The 16,376-nt window shown below is 59.9% G+C and overlaps 2 protein-coding genes across 2 annotated transcripts in view; both read right to left on the bottom strand.

The window, feature by feature from the left end:
• Positions 1-5,101, bottom strand: part of ARHGAP27 (Rho GTPase activating protein 27) — a 32,001-nt gene extending 26,900 nt beyond the window's left edge. Inside the window, exons 1-3 of the mRNA XM_084863451.1 lie at positions 4,550-5,101; positions 3,375-3,511; positions 381-1,049 (exon numbers count right to left, since the gene is read on the bottom strand). Of these exons, the coding sequence (XP_084719577.1) occupies positions 381-1,025 (645 nt within the window). The 5' untranslated portion in view covers positions 1,026-1,049; positions 3,375-3,511; positions 4,550-5,101. The remainder of the gene's footprint in view (positions 1-380; positions 1,050-3,374; positions 3,512-4,549) is intronic.
• A 1,246-nt stretch (positions 5,102-6,347) lies between these two features.
• PLEKHM1 (pleckstrin homology and RUN domain containing M1) overlaps positions 6,348-16,376 on the bottom strand; it is a 45,013-nt gene continuing 34,984 nt past the window's right edge. The window contains exons 10-13 of the mRNA XM_084863411.1: positions 13,941-14,134; positions 10,016-10,079; positions 9,193-9,350; positions 6,348-8,431 (exon numbers count right to left, since the gene is read on the bottom strand). Coding sequence (XP_084719537.1) covers positions 8,323-8,431; positions 9,193-9,350; positions 10,016-10,079; positions 13,941-14,134 — 525 coding nt within the window. The 3' untranslated portion in view covers positions 6,348-8,322. The remainder of the gene's footprint in view (positions 8,432-9,192; positions 9,351-10,015; positions 10,080-13,940; positions 14,135-16,376) is intronic.

Here is a 16,376-nt window from a genome sequence, read left to right as displayed (position 1 = left end):
CTGAGGCCACAGGCGGCGCACCGCTCCCAGCGAGGCCTGGGCCAGCACCCTGCAACCAAGTTCATCGGTAGCAAAACCTGAATATCCACATGAAATGTGACGAATAAAGACCACCAACGGCCTCACATGGGTTCAAGTCAAATTTTGCCCTAGGCTTGTGTGTTTTGTTTTTTTTTACGAAAAACCTTTGGGCTCCAGGAAGCGCTGGCATTTTGGCAGACAAGAGGCGGTGAGCCTGAACCCCTTGTTTCATGGCAGAGGAAAGCGAGGCTCGCTGTGCGGGAGCTTCGTCCAAAGCCGGGGACACTGCTGCTCCCCGCTGAGCTCGACGGTTAAGTCAAGTGCAGCCCCCACCCCGCCCCCGGCTCCCCGCAACCTACCTGCTGGGGGCGCTCCTCCCGCGGCGGCCCGCGCAGGTCCTCGATGGTCTCATAGGTGCTGTCGGAGTCGCTGCGCGCCAGCGGCCGCGGGCACACCCAGGAGCCCGCCACGCTGCAGGCCTTGAAGCTGCCCGCGCCGCCCAGGAGGCCGGCAGGGGGCGCCGCGGCGCGCGCCAGGTCGTCCAGGGACTGCGCCGGCCGCACGGGCGCCGCGGGCCGCGCGTACAGGCGGGCGGGCCGGCCGGGCGCCAGGCTGCCGCGCGGGGCCGGGCCGCGCGGGGGGCCGCCCAGGGAGCCCGCCCGGCCGCGGGGCTCGGCGGGCGCGCCGTCGGGGCCGGCGGGCGCCGGCGCGCTCACGAAGCGGTAGTCGTAGGCCAGCGGCTCGGGGGCCGCGGGGCCGGGCCGGGCGGCGGGCGGCGGCGCGGCGGGACCCCCCAGCGCCGGCAGCTCGCGCACGTACTGCGCCGGCAGGTAGAAGGGGCGGCCGCCCGGCTCGCTGCGCACGTGCCACCAGTGCTCCGTGCTGCGCCGCAGCAGCCGGTAGCGCTCGTTGGGCCGGATGGCCACCTGGCTGCCGTCCTTGCCGGTGTACTGGAACGGGTGCTCCACCAGGACGTACACCTCCCCCTCCACGTCCGCCGCCATCGCCGTCGCGGCCGCCGCCTGTCCCTGCGGGCGGCAAGGAGCGGGGCGCGGGGTCAGAGCCCGGAGGCGGGAGGCGGCCTCCGTCGATCGCGACGGCGCTCCGGCCTCAGTTTTCCCGTCTGTAAAACGGGAGACGGCCGGTAGTAGGACATAATCTCTTCAATTATCATTCTTACACCCAGGGATGGAATTATGCCATTCAATCCCTTTCATTCAATCCCTTGGGGGAGGATTGTGGGTGGTGCTGGTTCAACCTAAGAGCCAGGGAAGCCTTGGTCCAAAGAGATAAGGCAAAACAAACAAAGAAACCAAAACAAAACGAGAGGGAGGAGGAGGGGAGGGAGAGAGAGAAAAGCGATTTTCAACTTTTCGCGTCTCATGGCACCCAAAAGTTAACTAAAATTCTGTGGCGCACCGACATCTGAAAAAATATATAACTTTGATTTATTCACAACGGGCAGCTATTATGTTGGCTGTTGTCATTTTTTCACTTGACAACCCTAGGGAGAAGAGGCCCGTGCCTTTGACTAGCCAAAGGCATGTTTACAAAATTTTGCATGTTTACAAAATCCTGTCGGCACCTCAGGGTGCTGCAGCACACGGGATGAGAATTGCTGACATGGGGTGATTGGCCGAGATCAAGTCGACACCACCATTTGCCTAAAAGTTGAGTGGGCCTCAGTTTCCCCTTGTGATGTGGGAAAACAACCCATTCCCCACATCCCGCCCGCCTCACAGCCCGCCTCCGGAGCTGACAGAATGCGCGGCCACAGCGCCTCCTCCCGCCCTGGCCTAGCCCAAGGCGTCCCTGCTTCGCTCGGGCCAAGGCTCCCCAGGCCGGGAAACCGGTTCTCTCGGTTTCTCTCTACTTCCCCAGCGGCTTTGCTGCCGACGTGAGCTGGGAGCCTGGCCCGGCCCAACCAGGCCCTCACCGCCTCTGCTCTGCGGCTCCCACCTCCCTCCACCTCCTCCTCCACCTCCACCTCCACTTCCTCCTCCACCTCTTCTAACCTCCACCTCCACCTCCACCTCCACCTCCTCCACCTCCTCCACCTCCACCTCCACCTCCTCCTCCACCTCCTCCACCTCCTCCTCCACCTCCACCTCCACCTCCTCCACCTCCACCTCCACCTCCTCCACCTCCACCTCTTCCTCCACCTCTTCTACCTCTTCCCCTTCCACCTCCACCTCCATCTCTTCTACCTCTTCCCCTTCTACCTCCACCTCCACTTCTTCTACCTCCACCTCCTCCACCTCCACTTCTTCTACCTCCACCTCTTCCATCTCCACCTCCTCTTCCCCTTCCACCTCCACCTTCCACCTTCTACCTTCCACCTCCTCCCTCCTCCCTCCTCCACCTCCTCCTCCACCTCCACCTCTTCTACCTCTTCCCCTTCCACCTCCACCTCCACTTCGTCTACCTCCACCTCTTCCACCTCCACTTCTTCTACCTCCACCTCTTCCACCTCCACCTCCTCCACCTCCTCCTCCACCACCTCTTCTACCTCTTCCCCTTCCACCTCCTCCTCCACCTCTTCCTCCACCTCCACCTCCTCCTTCACCTCTTCTACCTCTTCCCCTTCCACCTCCACCTCCACCTCCTCCACCTCCTCCACCTCCACCTCCACCTCCACCTCCACCTCCTCCACCTCCACCTCCACCTCCTCCACCTCTTCCCCTTCCACCTCCACCTTCCACCTTCCACCTTCCACCTTCCACCTTCCACCTCCTCCCTCCTCCCTCCTCCCTCCTCCACCTCCACCTCCACCTCTTCCACCTCTTCCCCTTCCACCTCCACCTCCACCTCCACCTCCTCCTCCACCTTCCACCTTCCACCTCCTCCACCTCCACCTCCACCTCCGGGAAAGGGCGGGCCCTCGCTCCGGTCTACCTGCCCTGAGATGTCCACGATGCTGCCGGCCAGTGGCCCCCAGAGAGTGCGCGCGTGTCCGTGGACACTCCGGCCTTGTCTCCAGGGCCCGGAGCGAGCACCACAGCCCCAGCCACTCCCTGCTGGCTCGGCCTGGCTTCAGAGCCTAACTCCACATCTGCCATGTCCCTCCATCAGAGCCCGCGCCGGCGGCCTCCTTCGGAAGGGGCTGGCTCCTGCAGGCCTTCCACGGACCACACCGCCCGCCCACAGAGGCGGCGGGGACCAGCACCGGGAGCCGGGCTGCTCGCTGAGCGGAGGGACCCCGGGGAACAGGCTCCCCCTGGACTTTGCCAAGCTTTCCTCGCTGGGGAAACTGAGTCACTGAGCACGCTGGGCCTGGGCGGCGGGGTCAGCCCAGGGGAAGCCGCCAACCCCCAGGAGGCGCCCTCACCCCCCCTGCCCGCGCGGCCACTCACGTTGGCGGGGCGGCTCTCCGGGCGCCCATGGGCCGGGTGGGCTGCGCCCGCGGGCGGAGGCAGGTCAGGCGCCTGCCATCTCGTCTCGTGGGGCCGGGACTCGGCGGCGGGGCTGGAGAGATTTCCCGTGGCCGGAGCTGGATGGGGACAGAAGGGAGAGGGCGCTCTGGCGGGCTGTCCCCGGACCCAGCGCAGCTCTGTCTGGAGGGGGCGAGGGGGGGCCGGGATGGGCCCGCGAGGAGCTGGGAGCTGGTCCCGGGGCAGGAGAAACCAGGAGGGGTGTGTGTGTGTGTGTGTGTGTGTGTGTGTGTGTGTGTGTGTGTGTGGAGGAGGGTGGGGATGAGGGCGCGGGGACTGCTGGAGTCCCTGTTGGGAACCGGCTCCATCCGAGTGACCGGGCGCGGGGCAAGGGGCGCGGGGTGCTGGCGGGGCGCAAGCAGAGCCTCTGGAAGGCAGAGCCCCGCCCCTGCCCCCCCTCTGTTCCCGGGATCTGTTGACCACGAGCCTCTGCCTCCCAGGGACTCCTGGCCCCGGCTTGTTGTCTGTCCGGGGCATTCCAACCCGAGCGAGGCCGCTGGCACTGGAATCACCAGCTACGCGCCCTCGGCGGCCGGGCGCCGGGCACCGCGCGCTGGGCCCCCGCCCGCCCCGCCCGCCCCGCTCCCGGCCGGGCGGCCGCCGGGCAAACTCGGCGCGGGGGACGCTCCGGGAACGCAGGGTTTGGGGTGGGCGAGGATGGCACCCCGGCCTCGGCACCTTGACCTCGGGGGCGCGGAGAGGAGGGGAGGAATGCGGGGAGCGGGGCGGGGGGAGCGGGGGGCGGGGAGGATCCCGGAGCGCGGACGGACCGGTAGCCAGGAGGTGCCCTGCGACGCGAATCACAGCGGCGCCAACGCCCCGGCCGGCGCTGGGGCCCTGGACCTGGGCCCCTCCCATCCCCGGACTGAGGGCGCCCCCCCCCGTCCCCCGCCCCCCCAGCCCCCCGGCCTCCCCAGGGAGGGGCCGTCCCGCGCGGCATCCTCCGGGGCCGGGGCCGCCCAGTCCCCACGGACAGGCAGAGGAGCCGGCGCGGCGCCCCGTGAGGACCGGCACCTGCGGCCCCCGGCCCCCCACCCCACCCCCGGCCCCCACCCCACCCCCGGCCCCCACCCCGCCCGCTGGCCCGGCTTCAGCACCTCGGGGTGTCCGCTCGCCTCCACTTGCTCGGCGCCCGGCGCGCTCCCCTCCGCCGCCCGGTCCCGCGGCGGGTTTCCTGTTCCACAGTCAGCGAGGGAGGCACCGGCCGGCGCACCAGCACAACTTCCTCCGGCCGGCAGGGCTGCGGCGGGAGACAATCCCCGGTGTCCCGGCTTCCTGTCCCCTCCGGCCCGGCCAGCGCCCCAGGATCGGAGGCGCCACCCCCTCCTCCCGCGCTTCCCGGGAGCCCGGCCGCACCTGGCTGTCCTCTTGGGAGGTGGGGGCAGCCGGACCAGGATGGGAGGACGAGGGGGCAGCAGAGGGTCTCCTCACCACCTTCTGGCTAGATCTCCCTTCCGACTACTCGGTTCTCCTCTGCCCCGGGAGCCCTGCTGGGGAGGAGGGCACCCTCCGCTCTGTCTCCAGGGTAAGACCAGAGCAACTTCCTGGGGCCGGGCTCAGGATCCTCACCTTATCTCTGTCTGCTTCCTGTGAGCTGGGACACAACACCTACTTCACAGGATCACTGAGAAACTTAAATGAGGTGCACTAAGGACCGTGTTGTTATTATCATATTATTATTATTATTATTATTATTATTATTATTATTATTAAACACACAGTATATTAGCCATGATGAATGCTACTTTTAGAAAAATACATTTTTATTGATTTCAGAGAGGAAGAAGGGAGAGGGAGAGACAGAAGCATCAATGATGAGAATCACTGATCAGCAGACCCCTGCGGGCCCCCTACTGGGGATGGAGCCTGCAACCCAGGCATGTGACCTATGTCCATGCTCAACCACTGAGCCACACTGGCCAGGCCTGACTAACTACTTTTATAATGAGACAAGCCTCTTTGGGGTTGGAATGAGGTCTCCAAATCTCCCATCCTCCTTTAGGTGGTGGAGGTGGGTGTGGGGGGCAAGAGTCCAGAGGCTCTTTGCTGAGGAGAAGGGCGCTGAGTCCGAAGGCAGGGCAGGTCACTTGTCCTTGGCCCTCTTGCCCCAGGTGGGCCTGCCTCCTCCCACCCCACCCCCAACCCCAGCCCTCAAACCAGGTTCCTCTTGTCTTCCCGGAACCTACCACCACCTACTGCCCCTGGAGGGAGGTGAGCTTGAAGGGAGCTGGGCTCATAGGCTGGGCAGGGGTGCTCCCTCATGGGCTAGAAGAACAGGAAACCACAGACCTAAATGTCATCATCTCCATCCCATTTCCTACAACCTGACTTCCCTGAAAAGGAGCGTCTCCTTCTTCTGTCCTCACAGTGGGCAGCGGTGGGCTTCCCCCTGCAGGGCCCCCTGGGCTTCCGAGGAAGGTCTGCAGCCAAGTAAAAGCCAAGGTGAGCCTCAGACCTCGAGGGCTGACCAGGGGCACTGCCCAGCCAGCCTGTCCTTCCGGAGCCCCTCGCTCACTCCAGTGGGGAATGCAGGCCTGTGGGCTCACATGTCCCAGGGCCAGGGGCTGTGCTTTGGCACTGAAGGCACAGGAAAGGAGCCATGTGGTGGGATTTCGGGTACCAGCTTTGGGTGCTGCATGTGAGAACACCTCCCTGCCTCCTCAGACTGGCAAGGGTGGGGTATATACTGAACCTGTCACCGCCCTCTCTCCTCCATGCCCACTGCTGGCACACAAGCCTCCTGCTTGCAAATGTTTACCACCCCCCCCCCCCATCCTGTTCTCTCGTTGCCTAGGAACTGACAGGAGCGTGGAGGCCCAATCAGGCTGGCAATGGTTGGCCCATGGTCTCCCCCAATCAGCCACAGCATTTAGGACGCAGAAGCCGGACCAGAGATTAGAAATATCAGATCTTTACTGCAAAATCATTCAGACATCACACAGCAGCAGCTCCTTCAGTACATTGCAAAGCACGCCTCAGCACCGGGGCCCCATGCTGCAAAGTTTATTGCATAAAGTGACACTTTAAATGGTGTGGGCACTACTGGGGCTCACGTCAGCTTTCCATCGGAGAGGAGGAGGTGTAACTCAGCCCTTCTGGACGCATCAGCAGCTTCTGGGGGTGGGGAGAGCCTCAGCTTTAATGCTACCAATCTCCGGGAGCCCCGGGGGTGGAGCGGACTGAAGTGAGCGCCTCCAGGGCCTCGCTCCTGCCACCTCCTAGGGCACCTCGTGGATATACTCACAGGCCCAGGCTGGGCTCCTGCCCACTCAGGGATCAGGGCAGCCGGGGCTCCGATCAGGCTGTGCTTGCACAAATGCTCTGTGAGGGGTGGGGTGAGGACAAGGATCCATTTCTGGTTCTGGAGGCTTCGGTGTGCTGGGCACAGGTGTGCACCCTCGTACGAGAAGGCCAGAGAGGCTGTGCGGCAGCCCCTCCCCCACCTGCCTGGCACCTCCTCTGTTCTATTGCACAATTCGCCCAGCTCCACCGGGCTAGACTGGTGACTCAGCAGCCAAGTCACCCCAAGGGAGAAGGGGAGCGGGCTCCTCTCCTGACAGGACCGTGACCTGCACACGAGGCCCCCAGTCTCCAGTGAGGGCAGAGGTGACGAGGGCCCAGGGCTGAGGGGGCTCGCTGGGTTCAGGGGAGGAGGGGAGGATGCAGCAGAGGAATCACAGCCCGATTCCTCCAAACCTCAAGCGTCTACATGTCATTTGAAAACAACGCCAACACTGCTTCAGACGGCAATGGTGTTCCAGTGAGATGTCCCGGTCTCCACGGTCCCTCCTGGGCCGGCTGAGCAGAGCTGTGTGAACGCATGGCTTTGTGAGCGAGGTGCAGACTCCATGGGCCTTCCCCGCCGGCCCCGCACGGCTCGGCAGCAGGGCTGGCACGTCTCGTGAAGGACGAGCCAGTGTCCCACGGCCGGCCAAGGCCGGCCCCCCGCCTGGGCTCGCTGCCCTCCGTGAGCCCACCTACCTGTCCCCGCAGGGGTCAGGCAGGCAGGGGCGGGGCCCTGAGAGTGTCCCAGTGCAGGGTAGGAGTGAGGAGGGCATGGGGCTGAGGGGTGGGCCCTTCCCTGGCCCAGGAAGATGCAAAGTGCTGACAGTGCTGGTTTGGAGTCATTCCCCTTCTCCTGCAGGGACCAGAGCCCAGGCTACGGAGCCGGGGGCTCGGACACAGAGAAAGATGGGCTTTTCAGGTGGGGGGCACAGGGCAGGAGTAAGGAGAGGGAGAGGAAGGAGGTGGCATCAGGGCTGACCCCGCCTGGCCCCATGGCGGTTTGGCACATTGCACTTGAGCTGTTGGCAGCCAGCGTCCGGGGAGGGTGAAGGAAAGGCGGCTGGCGGGCTCGGTCCCAGGGATGCCCAACCACCTGCCCGTCTGACCAGGCTGGGCGGTACCTGCACATCTGCTCCTGGTGAGAATGCCTGGGTTTCTTAGGTGACTTGTATAGGGTTAAGAATAGAAAAATATTTTCGATTGAAATAGGAAGGGGAAAACCCACCTTAAAAAAACTAGACCTTTTAATCAGGAATGTGGATTTGGAAATGCGCCCCAAGTCTTGTTTCCACAGTGTGTGAACAGCCCTGATGGGGTGCCATGTCAGTGAGGTGAGCTGGAGCCGGATGAGCACGAAGTCCCCCCGCCCCAGCACCCAGACAGGGGGCGTCTCCCGGAGCAGGTGAGGGGGGCACCCACCATCAGGGCCTCCCTCCGGACCGCTCGTGCTCTGGTCACCTCTGAGTCCTCCTGACGAGGGCGACAGCGGTGACACCTCGAGCGAGGCCGGGCTGATGGCAAACCCAGCTGCGTGGCTGAGCCGAACCCTCACCCCGAGGCCTTTGGGGGGGGTCAGGGGACCGGGTTAGGTGAGAGCGTTCTGTTCCTGGTACTTGCGCCGGCGGGCACAGCGGGGGCAGCCCTCCACCACGGCCTGGCAGGTCTGGTGGAAGACGGTCTTGCATTCGCCACACCTGGGAGGGAGAGGCAGTGCTGCTGGTGCGGACGGGCTGGAGGCCTCCGGGGCCTGAGGCCGGCCAGTGCTCCCGACTGGAGCCCACAGCCGGGCTGAGCTCCACCCACAGCCCCAGGCCCGCGGGCACCACTTCTCATCCAGGGAGAGGAGAGTCCTGCAGCGATGTGTACCCAAGGTCATGTGATGCATGCTGACCCTCCATTTCACTTTTTATAGATGCTGCGGAGACTCACTAATGACTTCTTGCCTATGGTTAAGACACTCTGCAGTGGAAACACTCAGCCCAGGTCGGTTCAGGGGCTGAATCTGGGCCAGGGAACACCTACTGAAAATGGATGAATGCTCCCACCAGTTCAGATGGGATTCCACTCCCACATTTTGGAAGAAAGGTTTGGTGGATGCATTTGTTCATTTAGAGGCTTCTGATAATGAGCAAGTGGTAACTGGGAATAAGAATAACCTTGACAGGGGCAGAGGTCACCCACCAGCTGCCCGTTTTGTGCTGGGCCTTGTCTAACACTCCTCAACCCATTCATAGCTGACAACACTGAGGCCCCGGAAAAGAGCCAGCAGCATTCTGTGAGGGCTTGTGTGTCCCCTGAGCAGGACTGGGGCTGGCCATGACTGCCCAGGGCATCAGCCGCTCTAAACAACCTCACCAACCCGGGACACCAGCGCAGAGGGGATGGTAAGTGTGTTCCCACCCCGAAATGCTGGGGGGCGGGGGGAGGGGGGCGCCTGGCGGGGTGTCCTGCATACCTGACAGTGGTGTCAAACTCAAAGGGGAAGATGATGTCATGGTGGTGGCAGATCTGACAGATGAAGCCGCGCTGGGTGCACAGGTCACAGTGGTAGACGTGCTGGGAGGCGAACTCGATCAGGGCCTTGAGGAAACCTTCATACACTCCCTCCGAGATCTGTAGAGGCAGGGGCAAGCCGCCAGGCGTTTTAGGGAGCTGTGCTGAGGCCACGGCCATCCGCAAAACGTGGCCTATTGGTGGCACCCTGCCTGAAGAACTCCTCCTCCCCCCGGTGGTGTGGCTCTGTGGCTGAGCATAAACCCATGCACCAATTAGTCCCTGGTTCGATTCTTGGTCAGGGTACATGCCCGGGTTTCAGGCTGGATCCCCAGTGCAGGGGGGTGGGGGTGGGAGGCAACTGATCGATGTTTCTCTCTCATCGATCTTCCTATCTCTCCCTTCTTCCCTCCCTCCCTCAAAAAAAAAAAAAAAAATCCTCCCCAAATCAGGCCAAGCAGCACAGGCATCAGCCTTTGTGCAGCTGGGGACCATGGGATTGAGAGACGAGGCCCAAATCCACTGTTTCTTTCCCTGAGCAAAGGAATGCCTCAAACGCTTGCCCTGTGACCCTGGGCTCTGCTTCGTGCCGCTTTTCCAGGGGCCCTGCGGGCTCACTCTGCCCCAGAAGCAAGGGCCGGAGGGACGCCATCCCACGGTCCTGGGACGCTGCAGACCCCTGCTTTGTCTCAGGGAACTCAGCACCACCACCCACCCCCCTTTGGAGTTTCCCAGGAACGGGGTCTCTCTGGAGAGGTCTGGGGGAGGGGGGACAACTCTCTCACCTGCTGGAGGTCAGCGACACTGTACTTGTGGGGAGACTCCAAGAGGTAATTCCTGTGGCTGAGCCTTCAAAGAAAACACACGAGGTCCCTCAGAAGCGTTTCCAAGCCCGGCCAACCTGTGTTTGTTGTCCCCTGAGCCGGGCTAACCAGGCACCTCCCACCGGGCGGAGCGGTGACCAGGAGCACAGCCAGCCGGCCTGGCCGGAACCTGGCCTGCCAGGGCCTGACTAACATGGCCCCTCGGCAGGTTACTTAACCGCCCTGAGCCTCACGTTTCCTCACCTGAGAAATGGAGTTGTCGTGAGGGCTGAATAATTTATTTACAGCTTTTGGCACAGTGCCTGGCACATCGTAAACAATGAACAATTACCTAACTCTAGTTGCTAAACTTGTATTGCATAATTGAAATTCACTGAGAGATAAATGTTCTTACCAAAAAAATTTATGAAAAATAAATAAGTAAATAAGGTAGTGAATGTGTTAATTAACCAGATGGGAGGAAATCTTTCCCAATGTGTACATATTGCTAATCAACATGCTGTACACTTTAGATATCTTACAATTTTATTTGTCAACTATACCTCAGTGAGGCTAAAAATACTTTTTAACTTAAATGTATAAAAAATAAATGTCTATAAAAATAATAATGAGGAAGAAGGTGATGAAAGTTAACAGTTGGTACCAGGAACTGGGCTGAAAGTTTATATATATATATATATATATATATATATATATATATACACACACACACACACACACACACACACACACACTGAGTGGCCAGATTATTATGATCTCTGAATGCATAATAATCTGGCCACTCAATATATACATATATTAGAGGCTCAGTGCATGAATTTGTGCATGAAGCCTGGTCAGAGCAAGGGGACATGGGTGGTTGGCCAGTCTGCCAGCTGGTCGAACTCCTGATCGAGGGGACAATTTGCATATTAGCTTTTTATTATATAGGATATACACTGAATGGCCAGATTATTATGCAATCATAGATCATAATAATCTGGCCACTCATTGCATATAAATTTATTCAACCTCATAATAATCCTTTGAGGTCAGCACTATTACAATGCTCCCTTTGGGGAGGAGAGGACACGGAGGAACAGAGAGGTTAACTAACTTGCTGTGGCCGCCCCGCTAGGAAGCTGCAGAGCTGGAGTTTGAGGGTGAGCACTTGGCTCAGAGCCTGCGGATGCCTGTAGGGGTCAGCTGCTGTCGTTATTGCCCCCTCACACATCGGGGACAGTGCTGGGGACAGAAATGCACAGGACACGGCTTCTGCCCTCCTGCAGCCCTGGTCTGGCTGAGGGACAGACATTCAAGCATCTGCTTTCGGTGCCCTGTGAGGACCTGAGACCTGTCCTAAGCCCACGGCAGATCCCATTTCAGAGGCGGGTGGGGAGGCGGGAGACAGAGGATGAGGCTCCACCACCACCCGGGCTCTGGTTTCTACCGCTGATGACAGAGGTCCCAGGGTGACATCCTGCGGACGGAGAGGAAACACCTGCAGACGCCCCCCTGGTACAAGCCTGCCTGGCCGGGCTGAGCGTGCGCGTGGTGTTGGGGTTCTGGGGAGAGGGATCCAGTGCCGAGGAAGCCTGGAAACCCGCCCCAGGATGCTCTGAACATCCGGCAGGATGGGGCCAGACCCTGGGCTGCCTGGAATGGGGGCTTGGCCATGGCTCACTCCACAGCCTCCATGGTGGCCCGGGGAAGCCAATCCAGGGTGGAGATGGCAAGTCCCCCCAAGCAGCCAGGCAGGCCGCATGGTGGTCCGCGGGGTGGGGACACTGCCAAATGGATGCTCAGTTTTTTCTTTTTTTCTCTTTTTAACACACACACACACACACACACACACACACACACTATTGATTTTAGAGAGGAAGGGAGAGGGGGAGAGAGAAACATCAATGATGAGAGAGAATCATTGATCGGCTGCCTCCTGCATACCCCAAACTGGGGATCGAGCCTATAATCCGGGCATGTGCTCTTGATGGGAATCAAACCCCAGACCCTGCAGTCTGCAGGCCGATGCTCCATCCACTGAGCCAAACCAGCCAGGGCTAGACACTCAGTTCTTTTTTTTTTTTTTTTTTAATATATATTTTATTGATTTTTCACAGAGAGGAAGAGAGAGGGATAGAGAGTCAGAAACATTGATGAGAGAGAATCATCAATCAGTTGCCTCTTGCACACCCCCTACTGGGGATGTGCCCGCAACCAAGGTACATGCCCTTGACCGGAATCGAACCCGGGACCCTTCAGTTTGCAGGCCGAAGCTCCATCCACTGAGCCAAACCAGCCAGGGCTAGATGCTCAGTTCTTTACGCTGGTCTCCCTAGGAAAATCCCAGCTTTCTGGGAACAGGAAGCCGCCATTTATCACCAGGAAAACACAGGGGCGGGGAGAGTGCTCAGGCTGTTCCTGAGCTGGCAGGAAGGGTGGGGCTGGTTGGGATGGGGAGTCACCTCTATCATCTGCCCTCTGCTCAGTCATGGAAGCCCTGGGGGCCACCGCACCCGGGCCTGTCACACTCAGAGGCCTCACAGCTGCAGAGGGAGGTGAAGTCGGGGGGGGGGGGGGGGGGGAGGAGAGGGCGGGAGCTCCCCTTTGCTGGTGGCAGCCCCCTGGCTGGGTCCTCTGAGGGAAAGGGGATCCCACATCCGAGACCTGCCTCTTCCTTCTCAGCCCTTCTCGTCCTCTCGCCCTCCACCTGGATGACTCAGTCCAAGCCACCTTTCCTCTCGGCGAATTACTAGAATTGCTACCTCTGCTGCCAAACTCGGTCTTGTCAGACTCCGGACCGGAATGCGACAGCCCCTGCTCACACCCTCCAATGGCTCCCACTGCTGGCAGAACAACACCCAGGTGCCTCTGGGTGGCACACAGCGCCTCCAGGTCTGGCCCTGCACCCACAACCCACCCAGCTGCACTAGGTGAGCCACACGCCCACCCCCTCCATGCCACAGGTCCCCTGGGCCAGGAGAGCCGGCCTCCCCTTCCCCTTGGTTTTCCAAGCCCATCTCCCCATACGCGGGGTGCCGTGTGCCGTGGTCACCCTGCTTTCCTGTGTGGAGGCAGAATGAGTCTGGAAGCTCAAACGAATACCTCAGGTCCCAACTTCCTGCCTGATTCTCATTCTGACTGCTGGAATATTATCTCTGCAGGAAGAAAAGCACTGTTTTTCCTTCATGAAAAGGCAGAACTCCACAAACGCTCAGCTCAGATGCTATCTCCTCTGGGGGCTACCCTGCCGAAGCTGGGTCAGGTGCCCTCCCTCACGGCACATGCCACGCTGAGCCAGGGCCTTCTGTCTGCCTGTCTGTGTCCCTTCCCAGCCCCCAAGCCTCTTATGCAGCCTTCACCACAACTCAGGAAGGCCACACGAATACAGGGGGACTTGCCCATTTTACAGACAAGAAAAACGAGGCTCAAAGAAGTAAAGCAACTTCCCTGAACCACACAGTGGGTCTGAGGCCTGGCAGAGGCTCCTCTCGTGCTCTTTCTCGTGCCTGTTGTGCTTCTTTTTTTAAAAAAAAAAAATATGTTTTTATGGCCCAGCTGGTGTGGCTCAGTGGTTGAGCGTGGCCCCAGGCACCAGGAGGTTGCCAGTTCAACTCCTGGTTAGGGCAATGCCCAGGTCTCGGGCTCAATCCCCGGTGGAGGCTGTGTGGGAGGCAGCTAATCGATGTTTCTATTTCTCTCTCCCCCTCTCTCTCTAAAGTCAATAGCAGCATATATACATATATATGTGTGTGTGTGTGTGTGTATTTTAAACACATGTTTATTTATCTCAGAGGGGAAGAGAGAGGGAGAAAGGGAGGGAGAGAAACATCAATGATGAGTCACTGACTGGCTGCCTCCTGCACGTCCCCGGAGGACGCCGGGCGTGTGTCTGTGCGGGGCTCACCTTTTGCTGAGCTCCTTCAGGGCGCCGCTTCGGCACAGGCCCAGGTAGTCCCCCAGGAGCTTCAGCTGCTCCCGGCTCCTCCCGATGAGGTGCATCCGCTCCTCGTGCTCGTACAGCGACGGGTTCACCAGCTGCAGGTTGATGAGGGGCTGGGCCCGGATCTTCGTCAGGAACTTGAGGGCCTGCCGGCAGATCTGGGGGCACCCCCGGGCAATGGGGGTGAAACAGAAAGGCCATTCAGTAAGCGCCTCTGGGTCAGGCCCTGTGTTACCCACCCACCCACCCAGGCTGCGGCCGCCTCCGAGAGGAGTGGTGCCATTTCATTTACAGGTGAAGAGACTGAGGGTCAGAGAGATGACGTGACTTGGCCTGGGCCCACGGCTCATAAACTGAGTTTATATGAGCCCCGAACCTCCTCTCCGTCCATGGCCCCAGCTGCTTGGGTCCCCCTCCCCTGGGCCTCAGAGACCCTTCCCACAACTTCCTCTCCTCCCAGCCCCCATTTTCCTGCCCAAAGGCCGACTCAGGAACCAGGTGACTGGCTGAGTCAGGCTCCAACCACAGGAAGCCACAGATCAGACGCAGCCTGACGAGAGGTTTCCCCAGTTCCCTCGCTCTCGCCAGCAGCAGCAGCCAGGGCTCCCCCGTCTCCGGGCAGAGAGCAGTGACCAATCTCAGGCTGCCCTCCTGAGAGGGTGCTGGAAGGTTCACCCTCAGGCCCAGCCCTAATGCCAAAGCCACGTGCTGAGCGCCTGCTATTTGCTACCCGCTGGGCTGAGGACCCTGACCACCTCTTTTCTCCATCCCCAAGAACAACCCAAATGGGAAGGTGCCATCATCCCCACTTTACTGGTGAGGAAACTGAGGTTCAGAGAAGCCAGCGTGGCTTATCCAGCCCACCTGGAGGAAGAGGAGACCAGGTCTACACTGAGGTGTGGTCTCCTCCGCTCTCAACGGTGGAGTTAGGAGTCTGTCTGTCAAGTCAGAATTGGATTTGAATCCTGGCTCTACTACGTCCCACCTTATCACCCATGAAACTTCCTTCCTTAAACTCTCGGTGACTCAGTTTCCTTATGTGTAAAATGGAAAAAAATAAAACCACTTGTCTCCTGAAATTATTTTGAGTTTAGATTAAAAAATAATCCAAGTGCACTAGCAGGTCTGCTCAGTGGTTAAGAGCACCAGCCCTCGAACTGAAGGGTGCTGGTTTGATTCTGGTGAAGGGCACGTACCTCAGTTGCAGGCTTGATCCCAGGCCCCGGTCAGGGCACCTGCGGGAAGTAACCGATCGATGTGTCTCTCTCACATAGATGTTTCTCTCTCTTTCTCCCCCTCCCTTCCACTCTCTCTAAAAAATTAATGGAAAAATATCCTCGGGTGAGGATTAACAACAACAAAGTCTATGTAAGCTCCTGGCATGGAGCATAGACTCAGCCAAAGGGCTGCCATCAGACTCTGAGCTTCAGCTGTGGACCAGCTGCCCTCTGGAGGGTCAGGAATGTAACAGGGACCTCAGGAGGCTTCTGGCTTCTGGTTCCCCAAGTCCACTGGCATCTCCTGCCTCGCCCAGCAATGGACAACTAACTCCTTCTTTCCCATTTCCCAGAGGTACCAGCCCCCAACCACTGGGCAGCCCAGTGTCCAAGCCCCTGTGAGTGAGATCAGACTGCTGTTCCCCAGCCCCCACCCACCCCATCCCTGACCGCAGCTCAGCCTCAGGCCTTGGGTGAGGCTCAGATGAAATAACAGGAGGAATGTGCGCTGGAAATAGCCCAGCGCTGCAGGCGGGCAGGGCTTTGTGCTCCGGGGACTGCTTCTGGCCTGCATGCTCAGGAGGAGACAGACAAAGAAAGCAGCCTGGTCCTGGCCTCACATCCTGCCAAGTGCCAGGCGGCCTCACATAAGTGGGTCAGCCAGGGCAGTGACGGTGAGCAGAGAGGCCCCTGACCTGAGAGCCAGGCGCTTTCTAGTCTGAACTTCCCTGTTTCCCAGCCAGGGACCACGGAGAGAGAGCTGGCTATCTGCCAGTCTCAGAAGTGCCCAGAAGAGTATTGTCATTCTCTAGCTGGAACGAGGAAGTGGCACCAGAATTACAGCAACGAATGTGGAGGTGGCTCCACAGAAATATCCAGGTGGTGTAAATAGTGAGTGTGTTTAAGGTCAAAGGGTTCTTTGCATTTGTGGTGATTTTGAGGTTTAATTTTCTCCATGTAGTTATTTAAATACTTAGCATTGAAGGCATGGGTTGGGAAGAGGTAACCAAACCCCCCCCCCCCCCCAAACAAAAACAAAGTGAAGCTAACGTCTTCGCGGTTTCCATCCCCAGGAGGGTAGAGGCTGGGATGGCACAGACTCTGAGTCCTGTGCTCCCTGTGCCCTGGTGAGGACACATCCACATGCCAAGACTGCATGGACCCTGTCCGTGAACCAGGGGCA

The sequence above is a fragment of the Pipistrellus hanaki genome, assembly GCF_964339955.1.
Source record: "Pipistrellus hanaki genome assembly, chromosome: 16".
NCBI classification, from domain to species: domain Eukaryota; kingdom Metazoa; phylum Chordata; class Mammalia; order Chiroptera; family Vespertilionidae; genus Pipistrellus; species Pipistrellus hanaki.
The sequence above is the reverse complement of the archived record's forward strand: the minus strand, read 5'-3'. Positions and strand labels throughout refer to the sequence as shown.